At 36.6% G+C, this 14,348-nt stretch overlaps 1 protein-coding gene across 1 annotated transcript in view; it reads right to left on the bottom strand.

The window, feature by feature from the left end:
- SPEF2 (sperm flagellar 2) overlaps positions 1-14,348 on the bottom strand; it is a 74,810-nt gene that overhangs the window by 53,515 nt on the left and 6,947 nt on the right. The window contains 6 exon segments of the mRNA XM_064438292.1: positions 1,578-1,765; positions 2,928-3,116; positions 8,621-8,837; positions 9,715-9,794; positions 10,835-10,975; positions 12,534-12,704. Of these exon segments, the coding sequence (XP_064294362.1) occupies positions 1,578-1,765; positions 2,928-3,116; positions 8,621-8,837; positions 9,715-9,794; positions 10,835-10,975; positions 12,534-12,704 (986 nt within the window).

Genomic DNA, 14,348 nt, shown 5'->3' with positions numbered 1-14,348 from the left:
TACTTTAATTATTAGAGCTTTTTATAAGTGCTTCGTTACTTATATGACAGCCATAGGCACTTGTAGGCTTCATTATTTTCACAAATGTGTCATCGCACATTATTTGGCTAGCAGAGCTGTGTAGTTTTCCTATAGCTGTTTTTCCCTGCTCCAAAATATTCTTCTCTTTTGTGGGGTAAAGCTTCCTCTCACCAAAAATCTAAAGAATTTTTTCCTGGAACCTAAAATTAATTTATAATTATATGAGTAATTAAACTCTTTTTTTTCTTTTAGAAAGGAAAAATATTAATATGAAACATCATGACAGAATGCATATAGTAGCAAGATATATGCAAACAGGATGCTGACATACGTCACATTGGAATTCTATGGCTGTTAAAGCAACAATATAAATAACAGCTTAAAATTAACTGATGGTCAAAATGAAATTTTCTACTATTTCCTAAGGTTACATCAATTTTTACTGTCTTGGGTTTTTAGTAATGACTGTAGAGAGCTGAGTGTTACAGCTTTAAATAGACTCTGCAAGTGCTGTTCGAAAATAATTGAATACTTACTGTTTGTATTCTGCACAATGACATACACAGAAGGACAGATAAAGCATACCTTCAGTGGCAGTAAATGCAGATACAACCTTGATATACATACTTTGGAAAGATATTTCAAGTATCTGTACATATTGTGCACCACTCGGTACAAGCAAATGTGACACTAGCTTACACTGGAACCATGACTGTGTCAGACAATGAAATCATCAAATCACTACTAAACCGTGTCTAGGCTGACTATTTTATCATGTACTTACTGGACCTAAAGTTATGTAATTTCCATAAAACATAATCATATGTATTTCATATGGTTACAGCTTTATTATTTTAACATACAGTTATACTCAAAGGCAATGAAGATTTTCCATACTTTCTAATGCTGTAAGCCTTACCCCATAGTCTAATCACTGAATAGTAATAAAAGAACAACAGCAGCAACACCCCAACCTGTGGTTTTGGAAACAAACCTACAGCGCAGGCACTTGGAGGTTACTGCCTTTTTAGGACCTTCTCAGAAACTCTGTGCAATGAGGGCACATCAGAAGAGGGAATCAGAGCATGTAGGGCTTGGAAAATTTTGGACTGAGTTGCTATGTTTAGGACAGTCCAGCAGTTTGGTATAGGAAGTTCATTCTATTCTATTTATACTACACTTCAGCTAGTGTTCAGCAAGTGGTACAATCTAGAATGAGATGAACAACACTTAGTTTTTAACTTTTAAACCAAGGAATTTGTTCATATAAAGGGAAATCAGTAGTTCCACAAGCTGTAGAACTAGTGGATCTTGGTCTCCTAAGGCTTCAAGTTAGTTGAGTTTTCAAGAAATTATGCTAAGGCTTTACCATTAGTAAACCCCGTATTACACAACAGTGAATCCTCACACAAAAGTAATACCATAATCTCCCACCCAAAGTAATTGGAGCTGTTCTGTAAGATATCTGAGAGTCTCCGTGCTTAAACCAGTCTGAATAATGAAGCCTAACAGCTACCTACCAGCTGTTATTTTTGCCTAACAGATACCATACTCACTTGTTTGTCAGTAGATGATATTCTCCTACTTTTGTCGACAAATCAATTATTTGGTTGATCACTTCCCAACATATAGAATAATGCTTTTTATAACGTGCTTGAGCTCTTTCAATGGCAATTTTCTCATTACGTTCTCTTTCTTTGATAATTTCTTCTTCATTATCAATTTTTTCTTGTTTTGCAAGAGCCTAGAATTTATTTTTAAAGAGTGAATATGAGACAGCAAAGAAAATGAAAGCACAGAAGTGTGCAGTCCTGGAGAAGAAAATGAGCTTACTCATTTAAGTCAAGAAATGAAAACATCTAGATTCTCACCAGAGTTGGATAGCCAACCAGCAGAATAACACACAGACAAATCTAAACATTTTTATTCTTTCTATAAATTCCAGTTTGTTTGCTTTTTACTGCTAAAAAATAATGAAATAAAGGAGAAATATATTACTTCTTTCATGACAAACAAATTTAGAACATATTTAGTGCTTAGGGAGCACGGATACATGAAATGATGCTGTCTACTCCTCCTAAGGAACAACTATGCAGATGCATTGGTAAAGGCTTAGTTCCACTGAAACCCACAATGGAATACTCAGTTTAGAATATGTGATAAGTAATTTAAATTACAAGATTCTGATCTGCAAATAATTTCCTATTTTTGATGCTGTTCAATCTTTGAGAAAGATTTCTTATCATGGTAGAAATTTATCAGCAGCTCCTGTGATAGTGTGCTCTTTTTGGCCAAAAGCATGTTGTAATCAATACCTATAGCTGCTGATTACATAGGACTCCAGCTGCATTGGAGGATTTGGAGCTGCTTATCATTTTTGGCAGGAGCAAAATAAGATTTCTAACATCACATTATGTCCTACTATAAGCATAGCACTTGGCAGTTTGCCACAGGATTATGAGTCCTTTTAATTTATTAATCAACTCCAAGCTCCAAGGTAGAAATTAGCACTCATGAATGAAACTCCTCCAGCATTTGTCACAAAAGGATGTTAACAGATTATATCTAAAGGAAATTAAAAACACGATTCTTGAAAAAATTTTTTATTAATTGTCTTTGCCACTTTGCCTCTGCAAGATTATGTCTTTTAAATTCATCATAGGGTTGTTTTCCTACAAAGTTAAAATTAGTTTGGAAGAAAAGATCAAAATTAGACTTTAAATTGTTTGGCTTTATCCCTTTTTAACTTAGCTGTAACTTTGAACATAGAAGAATATATTCATCATTAAATCACCCTGTCCCTAGAAAAGTCCTAAGTTCTACCAGCTGGCAATACAAATTCCAGTTTATAATGAGAAGGCACTGTAACAGTCCTGCAGCACTTAAGCTAGCAAATAATCTTTTACCGCTTCTCTATCAAGAGCTTCCTGGAACTCTTTCAGTCGTCTTTCTTCATATTGTTTTTCCCTGAAAATTCTGTTTTGCCTTAACACCTCTTTTTCATGTCGAACATGCATGAGCTGAACAGCAATTCTCCGCTCCTGCTGAGATTGTCTCATTAGCCTGTAAATAAGTTGCTCCTCACGGTAAGCCTCCTGAAACATAAAAATTAATAATATTAAGCACAGATTATATATTATTTCATAGACAAGTCATCAGTGTCTCATATGAGAAATACAAATGGAATCATACAACAGCATTTACCTGCTCATTTGATACATAAATCCAGAATAACTGATAAGTACTATTTCTGTAAATTATGTAAGAATTGTAGAAGTATAGAAATAAATTCTAAACATGTCTTAACTGAGGTACTCAGTAAAAATACATTTGTTCAGATTAACTCAATTTTAACATGGATATTTCCTGCGTGCAAAGAAACAGCAGCATATTTCTAATAAATGCTTCTGCATATAAAGATACACCTTTTCCTCAAATCATTAACTCATCCCTGCTCTTCACCAGTCCTCATTCTCAGCCGTACTCTGCTGGATCCTTGATCAGTCTATTCTTCTACAGGTTTGAACTTTTTCCTTTTTTCTTGGGATTTGGGTAATCCCCAGGAGACTGGGAATATGAGGAAACGTTCAGAACAGAGGAAAATACAAGACTTCTAGGTAACCATTTCAGTGTTCTTACTGAGAAATGAACAGAATCCCCTACTTGGTACTCTAAGAACTCATTCTGAACCATTGCTTGAAGCATTGTAGATGTGCACAGACACTTTGAAGGCTGTGGACTGTTACTTTTCAAAGTACTTGTCAAAACATAATAGTATATTCTCACTACTACACTTCTGTGGGTTGTTCTTGGTATCTAAACTAATGCTTAACCTAACCTAAAGTTTTGCCTCACTGCTTTCACAGTTCAGAACTACTACTGAGTTCTAAGCAAAAGCATCAGCTTGTCTTTCAAACCCCATTGCCAAATGCCACTCCTACAGCAGATTTTAGAGGAAAATTCTAATTCCTTGGACATTTCTTTCAGATGCAGCAAAACTCCTGTGAAATGTATTCAAATTTAAGGACCTAAATTGGGAACTGATCTGAAGATTTAAAATTCATTTTTCTAAGAAAGGAGGAAGAGGTAAATCCAGTTAGTAGGAGTATGGAAAATGAACCAAAACAGAGTTATCAATTCTCTTTTCTTCTAATCTCATTCATTTTCCATCAGCTGTTTCTGACAGAGAGGACAGAACACATTACATAAATTCACCTATAAATGAAAAATCAAACTTTATTACATATTATTGTACTATTTATGAAAGAACTCTACAAAGTGCTTTAAATCTGTGCTACACAATACAATCGGGACATCTGTAATAGATTTCTAACACAAAGCTGCAAAACATGGCTATTTGAACTGCAGTAATAAGAGCAGCAGCTTTCTAATTAATTTAGACCTTCAATGTTGATGTTAGGAAGAAGCCAATGTTTTTCAAAAAAACTCTTCCCATATTTTTAAGTTCCTTTCTTTTTACAATTGCTGGCAATAAAGTACATTCCAGTTAAATACTGGTGACTGGAAAACACTAAGGTGATATAAAAATCCCTCAACATTTTGCTTATTTTAGCCACTGCATAATAGTTCTATTATGCAGGCAAAGGTGTGGTCATCCCAGGCTTTAATCCCAGAGTGCTTCACCCGTACACAATATTGTCTCTCTACAAAGGTTATCACAAAATGAGGATCTAATTTTGAATGTGTTCTGTTTTGTACTCTATTTGTAGTGTACTGTTTGTACGCTATTTTTCTACACACAGAATTATCATCATGCATGCAACTGAAATGGAAAACAATGCAATAGTAACAACTCTATATGTACTTTATATTTTCATATTCATGCTATGTGTCATTTGATATAGTTCAGGTGACAAAATTTTCCAATAGCACTGCCTAATGAGGAGTTAATCTGTCCTTTTGTTTCTTACATTCATGAAGCCAAGGCATTAAAAGAGATATGATGTCCTTTGCTGCCTCAGTTCTATCCACTGCTTCTTGGGACTTAGCATTTCATTAAGATTTCAAAGAACAGTAGAGGATGCACAGACTTTGCTTCCTATTACAAGTAAATATCATTCATTGTTTTCTTCAGTTGCAACTGCTTATCCTCAACCACAGATTAGTACAGCAATAAGTGCTCCACCAAAGGAATACAGATCTTTAAATCCTAAATCACAAGGGATTGAAGGAGCCACCCTAACAGAGTGGTCATTTGTGATACTCAAACCATCAACCCTATGGTGCAAATAGTTGGCCCAGTGAGAAATCAAAGCACCTCATCTAGGTGAATGCACTCTTCATATAAAGGAAATGGGAAGATGCTCCTTCAGAACACTTCAGAGCAGCGAAAAGAGACCATTTCTTGTTTAACTGAAGGGTAGAGAATGTCAATTTTCTAAGTGATCAGACATTTTGACATGCTGAGTTGCCTAAAAAAAGCCAGAAGGAACTTTCTGAGGAACAAGAATATAAGAAAAGACAACTAACTCAGAGCTACATGATAAATTAGGATTCAGAACACCAAACTCATAATTTCAAAAAGGATGCTTATTGGTTAGGGGAGTGAAGCATTGGTTGCTGTTTTTCATACAAACAGGAATGGACAAAGTACTAAAACATAAGGTTGAAAAGTTTTGAAACTTCTGGGCATGCTAGGAGACAAAATAAAAATGGTAGCACAATTTTTTGACGTAACAATTTACATCAACTTCTTCACAGAGGTCTGTAAAGTGTCTGAAGAAAACATAAATACTGTAAATGGGACATCTTAGTAATCATTTGAAAAATTACTACTGAGAAAGCATAATAGAGACTTTTTCAGTTTACCTACTTGAGACAACAGTGGCATCCAGTGGCCAAACATTAATGTGGTTATGTTTCATGTTGTTCATACACAATTACTGTATCACATTTTTCTATCTTTCTATTTCCTTATTTAATTTACATACAAATGAAACAATTCTGTCCTGTGCTGTAGTCATAAAATTTATGAACAAAACTTATGGCTTAGCATACATAGATCTATTTGGTTGACAAGCAATAATCTAGTAACTATTCATTCCCCCTCCCATTTTCATCTTCTCAATTCATGGCTGATGGTAACCTCTTCCTGACAACTTTTTAAATTCAGAGAGATAAAATCTGAACAGAGCATTTAAAAATGGGAAAAAGCCTGGCAGGTCAGCCAGAGAGCTGTGGTGAGTGGAGTTAAATCCAGTTGGTGGCCGATCACAAGCTGTGTTCCCAGGGCTCAGTATTGGGGACAGTTCTCTTTAAGATCCTTATCAATGATCTGGATGAGGTGATCGAGTGCACCCTCAGTCAGTTTGCAGGCAACACCAAATTGGACGGGAGTGTTGATCTGCTTGAGAGTATGAAGGCTCTGCAGAGGGATCTGGACAGGCTGGATCGATGGATTGAGGTCAACTGTATGAGGCCAAGTGCTGGCTCTTGCACTTGGGTCACAACAAGCCCATGCAGCACTACAGGGTTGGGCAAGAGCAGCTGGAAAGCTGCCCAGTGGAAAAGGACCTGGGGGTGTTGGTTGACAGCCAGCTGAACGTGAGCCAGCAGTGTGCCCAGGTGGCCGAGAAGCCCAACAGCATCCTGCCTTGTATCCGGAATTGTGTTGCCAACAGGAGTACCTGTACTCGGCACTGGTGAGGCCGCATATTGAATACTGTGTTTAGTTTTGGTCCCTCACTACGAGGGACATTGAGGTTCTGAGCATGTCCAGAGAAGGGCAACGAAGCTGGAAAAGGGTCTGGAGTCTTATGATGAGTGGCTGCGGGAACCGGGGTTGTTTAGTCTGGAGAAGAGCAGGCTGAGGGGAGACCTTATCACTCTCTACAACTACCTGAAAGGAGGTTATAGTGAGGTGGGTGTTGGTCTCTTCTCCCAAGCAACTGGCAATAGGGCAAGAGGAAATGGCCTCAAGCTGTGTCAGGGGAGGTTTGGATCGAATATTACGAAAAATTTCTTTACTGAAAGAGTGGTCAGGCATTGGAACCAGCTGCCCAGAGGGGTGGTGGTCGCCATCTCCGGAGGTCTTAAAAAACCATGTAAACATGACACTTCAGGGCATGGTTTAGTAGACATAGTAGTGTTGGGTTGACGGTTGGACTTGATGATCCTAGAGGACTTTTCCAACTTTAAAGATTCTATGATTCTATGAAATAATGAGTACTTATGAAAAATACTTTGTTGAAAGGGTGGAGATCAAGGATTCAGTTGGGATGAAGCTATGTTACTGTCAAACACTTTCAACTCCTGCCTATGAAAATCTGACTGGCATCACCCTGTGCTCCACACAGAGGAGCGTCATGTAATTGTAAAGCATTTCTTCTCCCAGGCTCCAACTTCTAGGTTGCCAAAACTCAGAAATTTCAACAAGATTCTTTTAGTAGACATTTATACGTATGGACATGAAACACACTAAAGCACTCTGAAGGGATGAAATTAATTTGACTTTAAATGATCCTGTGCCCTCCTTTCAAGCTTTATGCAGTGTAAGTAAAAATCTGACCCTAATATCTACAAGAAAGCTATAGAGTCAGCCTGCAAATCCTTTCTTGTGCAATGTCTAATGGAAGGAGAAAGCAATTTTCAAGTAGTTGGGTTTTTTTTAAAGAAAATATGTCACTTGGCATCACACTTCTCTTAAGTCAAGCAACATATAATTATATAATTTCATACTTTTGCTTTTCAGAGATGCCACACATCTGAAGTGCTATTACTACACAACAGCAGTGGTTACAGGCTCAGCTGTACTGGGTTCAACACATATGATCTAAGCTAACGACTCACAGTGCAATACTAACAAGAAAGATAACTAGAAATCAGAGAAACCCAGTAAGCTACAAGGTTCTGCTTTGATATAATCATTACGAAAGAAGATCTGTGAAGTCAGTAATCTAAGAGCTGCTTTCTGAATCAGGATGTCTGAGGAGGAATGTGAAAAGCCTTGTGCTTTATGGGAAAGGATTCAAATGGAAAAACCTGCAACATCCATTTTTAGACACAACACAGACATCCTCCAGAGACACACCTTCTATTCCATAATACATCAAAAATCAAAGCTCTAATCTGCAAAATAAGTGTTTTCTGTCTTCATATCAACCAGCACAACTATTTCAAAATTCATCCAGTCCAGATCAAAAATTTCACGACATATTTGTAAATACAGGTTTTCAGACAGGGAATGCCATGTTTGTTGTTCCTTAATATGTGTCTTCTTCAGAACCAGTATACATTTTGATAATTTAAAGTTCAATTTTGGGGAGGGGTTGGGAGGGTGGGAAATAGAAGGCAGGTCTTCAATGGATTTTTAGTAATCTTAGCTCTGCTGCCTTCATTTGATCCTTTATGATTTATAAGGATGAAGGTGGTGAGAAAGGATGGACAACCTTCCATATTTCTCAAGGAAAGACAAAGGTTGGCATAGAAGTTATTTTCAGAGATAAGTGTATATACCTCCCTTTATCCCCTCCAAATTTTATTCAACCCTCCTAAAAATACTTTTCTTTTATATTTGCAAGGAAATTTTTAGATTACTAATTGAGCATGGGTTATACACTTCAGCATACTTTTTCCTCACCTCTTCAGCTTCATGTGTTGTTAACTGTTCCATTAGCATTTTTCGTCGTCTCTTTTCTCTTTGTTCTCTAGCAATTGTATCTTCCTCTAACTGTTTTTGAATTTTCCTTATATATTCATCATCTGAATAAATATTTAACAGCTCTGTTGCTGTCTGTGCTGTAGTTTCTAGAGTTGTTTCTTGCAACTTCTGTGTTTGCAATGATTCCTGTATATTGCTGATTGAAAGGATTAAAAAGGTTACTGACTTTATAGGAATCATGGTTCTTAGAGGTGTTTTCATGCAGATCCCTATATAGTTACATGCAAGCCTGACAAATGCAGAATAACACTTTTTGTGGACGCTGTGGCTACTTCTTGATGCTTTTGCGCCCCACAATGACCACTAAGTCTAGAGGAGGGCTCAAGCACTGACTTGAGCCAACTGTCAATTTGCCAAGTTCTGCAGAAACAAGAAATTAGGATGGCTCACAGAATACCACAGAAAGATGGGTAACTCTTCAATATATCCATACACTCTGAGTGCAGTTTTTCAGAGTTATTAATCACAGGTTGTTCACACACAGAAGTATCCACAGCAGTATGCATGAGTGCCACCTCTTCTGAGTGTGGTATACATATCACTAAAGGTGACAGAATGACTACTACTTAAAATTATTCATAAATAAATCAATGTACAAACAAGCCTAAGGAGGAAGGTTACTCCTCTGTATTTTCTTTGAAATGTGTTACTGTGTATGTACATCCACAACCATTCTCATCTCTCTGCAAGTAACTGACCTTACTAACTCAATGACCAAATGAACAGAGAAAAAGAGATGCACTTTGTGTCCTTTGTTGCTGCATACATGGCAAAAAGGAGAGAAGGAAGCTTGAGCCATCTCTACTACAACTAAAGGTAAGGTAAAAACACTGTGACGGTGCTGGAGCTGGAATATTTGCTGTGCTGGTGGGACAATCACTCAAAGGACAATCATGGTGTAAACTAAACAAGCCATTACATTTTCATCAAGTATCTGTCTACACAGATAGTAGGCACCTGAGGTAGGGTCCTGTCTAATATTAACAATCTAATATCGTTAACAATCTAGTTACCTGTCAGTGACTTGGCTGTGTACTGCAGAGGCATTTCCTGCCACAGACTCCTCAAACTTTTTAATCTCCTTGTATGTGTCCTGAAGAAACAGCACAAAATTTAATGTTTTTCTTTTCTCTTCACAAAGCGTCATAAGCAATGTTCAACAGACTAAGTATTAGGCAATTTTTATGTTAAGTTAGTACAGTGGAAATATTTACACTGAAAATATTTTAAGCATCAGCTAGATCAAGAAAAATGGTAAGACTACTTCCTTCTTCTACCTTTCATTTCCTTCCTCCCTCCCCTGTTCCTAGCTATACCTATGTGCACCAGCCAGAAAATCCTATGATTTTGCAGCTGTTCATTCTGCAGGATAATTCTGATTTTACATAGGACTCTAGTAGTTTATATAATTCCCACTATTCAGGGGTATGAAACAAGATATTCAGGGCTATGATCTGCTTTAGATTTAGTAGCTTGAATTCATCCCTGACAGTTACTCAAGCAACTATGTTCCTACACTCTACATTTAAATGCATCTGTCACAGTTGCACACTTGTAAAAACTGGTAATATTTGTACTCCTGATAACAATACAATCCATGAACTGTAAGATTACAATCCAAGTACTCTTCAGCACTATATGATACAGATTTTTTTTTTATTGCTGCGTTGCCATCACCTCCTGAATCGATCTAAGACTATTGTCAGTTTCAGCTGTTACTAACATTTTTGATCGAGCAGACAGTTTTATAGTGTGTTACAGAAGAGTTCATACATTATGGTGCAAAATATCATGCAGAAATGAGAAGGAAACATTACAGCTTTTATTTCACATATTCTACTCAGTAGACTAGAAGCTAAAATACTGTCAGCAATTAAATCAGCATCTTCTTATGGTATTTATTTAACTTTCTCTCATATCCAACAGATTTTTACTAAGTAACAAATGCAGAATCTTGATCATATTAATATTTAGCCCAGTTTTCACTGGTTAGGTCTACTATAGCATTTTAGCAGTTACATCCGCAGCTTTTGAATGGTGCAAGTACAGTATTTGTACATGTAAATGCTCACAGATATCATATGTTTTGCAAGTTCATATAATTAACATTAAAAGAATATAGATGATAGTTACCTCTGCTTCTCTTTTCTTCTTTAAGAATTTTTTTGCTTCATTAGCTTTTATGGTGTGGCTTGGTGTTGGCTTTGGAATCTGTATAATGGCTGCATGAATCTTGGCCATTATTTCATTTTGTCTCCTTCTTCCCATGCGATGCTGAAGATTCAACATCTTTTGTTCAGACACTTGAGTTCAAACAAAATACACCATATGGCCCTAATACACTACCAATATATCTATGAAGTAAGTGTAATTAAGCTGTAAGGAAAAAAATCTTCCACGAAGAAAGTAGGAAAGTTTATCAGGCTCCAGGCTTGAGCAAATGACTTTTTCTTTCTTTCTTTCTTTTTATTTTTATTGCCATGAAAACAAAAAATTCCTTATCTGTTGTCCACAGTTAAATCTTGTCTTAAGAATATTCTCAGCTACTGTACTACTCATAAACCACCATTTTTAAATCCAGAAGTACATGCTGTAAAGTGCATTTTAAAGTAGTATTCTACATTCTGAATAATTTATCAGCTTAGGAATATTCTAATATATGTTCCTAATATTTGAGGATGAAGATACATTTTTAAGTGCCATTATCAAAAAATGGTACACCTATATATGCTATGTCTGCATTAGCAAATAGTATGGTGCAATAGAAACACATCTCTAAAGAACAGTTTGTGCTCAGTGCCTAATAGGCATTTAAGAGCTTGTATTAAATTCTAGCTCTAGTATGGTACCTGTTTCAGGTCAGAATTCAGCACAGGAACTGAGAATAGCAGTTTCCTGGTACAGTAACTGAGAATACTATTAGGTAATATTACTGCTGGGCAACGAATTTCAGATGATCAAGAAGTAACAAACATTTAAACTACACTAGTTAAAAGTACACTACAGATACATGTATTTAGAGGTAGAATTGAGTGGGGGAAAAAAGTTTTACAAAGGGTGAAAGATTGTTAAAAAGTAAATATGTAATATATCAAATAAGATATTGACTTTCTTTTAAATTTTTATTTTAAGTATTTTGGATATTGCTTGTATTTTCTTTTCTAGATATATGAAGGGACTTCTTTTTCATTCCTGTTCATGCAGCAGCAATAGAACAGCTAAATAACCACAGCAAGACCCTCTTCCTCTAATTAGCCACATAAAACACATCTCAAATTAGTCAACTTCGTTTTCATTTTGGTTCAACACACCTTGGATAGCTGGCCAGTTACTCTATATAAACTAAAGGCTTCACTTTGAATGAGTGTTCCCATATCTTAAGAAATTAGTTTCTCTTTTTTATGTTAGCAGAACAGCTACACAGAGCTACAAGGTGTTTTGAGGCCATACCCACTACAGGTCCCCTTCCCTGTGTCTTTTTGCTACTTTTGAACAATGCTTCATCTTTTCTTCACAAAAGAAGAATGTCACAAACCTCTTTTACAAGAACTCCTTAAACACATATGGTTGTGGAATCCACACTTTGTCTTCAAATGTGTAAATATTTTCCATGCAGGAAAAATACGCAAATACTTTCAATTTAACATTAAATTATTTTAAAATATTAATTAAATGTTAATGATTGCCATGCATACTCCTTTTCTTTGTTTTTGTATAAACATGACAGCATAGCACAGAATTAACAGGCGTTCACACTGTCATTAACTAACTCATTACATACATGACCTTAAGAAAAGATTTCTTCAGAAGTCTACAAAAAGTAAGTAGTCACCTTTTCCATGTCATGGGATCTTTGTTCCTCTCGGAGCTTCTGAACTTTCTGTTCTTCTGCAATACGTATACGAGCTATTTTATCTTCTATTGCTTTAGCTTTTATTTCAAAATTCTCTGAAATCTGGTGTAGCTGTAAATCAGCCTGACGTGGTGTTAAAGTTTTCAAACGCTAAAATTACACATCAAGCAATGAAGAGTCAGAAAAAGAAGAAACATATTTAAATATGATAATTTTGTAATAGTCATTTCACATTGTGCTTTCCTGTGTTAATGTACACAGAACAACATCTAAACATGGTTAAATATTTTTCAAAAAAACCGGACTAAATCCATGGAAAAGAACATGCAGATTTGAGCTTTTACAATGCCAAACTTTGTTTAGTTTAGAGAAAAGGAGGCTGAGGGGTGACCTCATCACACTCTCCACAGCTTCCTGAGGAGGGGAAGTGGAGAGGCAGGTGCTCTTCTCTTTTCCCTGGTATCCACTGATAGGATGTGTGGGAATGGTTCAAAGCTGCACCAGAGGAGATTTAGACTGGACATTAGGAAACATTTCTTTACCAAGAGAGTAGTCAAACTCTGGAATAGGCTTTCCGAGAGTGGTGGTCGATGCCCCAGGCCTGTCAGTATAAGATGCATTTGGACAATGCCCTTCATAACATATTTTAACTTTTGGTCAGCCCTGATGTGGTGGCAGTTGGACTAGTGGATCATTGTAGGTCCCTTCCAAATGAAACTAATCTATTCAGACTGAAATACAGAAAATTCAACTTAAAAATAAGGAAAAAAATACTGAAAGGGTGATAAACAATTTGCCCAGACAGGCTGTGAAGTCTCCATCTTTCGAAATATTCAAGACTCAACTGAACAAGGTCCTCAGCAATCTGCTATAGTTTGCTTTGCTTAGAGCAGGGGGAATGGATTAAGTGACCTTCAGAGGCCCCTTCCAACCTCAACTATTCTATGATTGAAATGCCATTCTGAACCTATCAACTGACAGGAGATACCCTCAGTTGCTTTACATTCTTTAAAATATCCCTCTGTAAGCGAAGGGATGTTTCTACTGTTTGGTACTATCCTTGCACTTGTTGGTAAACTTGCTGCTTGTAGACTATTTTTCAGGAAATGTGCCAGAAGAAAAAAGTGAAATTTCACCCAGATGAATTTGATTCACGGTATATAGCTTCATAGAGGTTGCTCATCCCGATAACAAATTATGGTCTGCACATGCTGAACATTACTGTTGAAGATAAGAAGTATGTCCTTAACAGAATCTACTACATTGATACTGACTTCCTCTTAGATACTTTCTTTACCCCCTTTTTTTTCCTTTTTCTATTACTCGGCAGATGCTTATGGCAGGCTGGAGTGTAGTATAAATATATGGAGAGGTGTGCAGCAGAAGGAACCAAACCACTGTGGGATGAAGCTTAACACAGTTATAAATAGGTTTCCTGGAGGGGAAATTAGTCTAAGTTGATACTCAGACCGCTATGCAGCCTGCAATCTGTACTCCTCAAATGAGTACAACAGCAGCTGCTGAACAACTACTAGCCTTTGTTGCTATACGGATTTTAAGTCTGGAGAAAGCTTAAAAACAGAGCAGGTAACACAGAATGAGCCAAAACACAGCAACACAAAACACAGATGATCAATGTAGTCATGGGTCACAGATAAACCATGTAATCCTACTGTCTATGTATAACACATAGCAAAGGACTGCTTCTTTTCCATAAAAGTATTGGGTTTTGAATAGGAGATTTTAAAAGTTGGGAGGGGAAGGATGCATCGTGCTTAAGAGGTACATGTAAAT

Source organism: Phalacrocorax carbo, chromosome Z, assembly GCF_963921805.1.
Source record: "Phalacrocorax carbo chromosome Z, bPhaCar2.1, whole genome shotgun sequence".
Lineage (NCBI taxonomy): Eukaryota > Metazoa > Chordata > Aves > Suliformes > Phalacrocoracidae > Phalacrocorax > Phalacrocorax carbo.
This window is presented reverse-complemented; position numbering and strand designations above follow the sequence as displayed.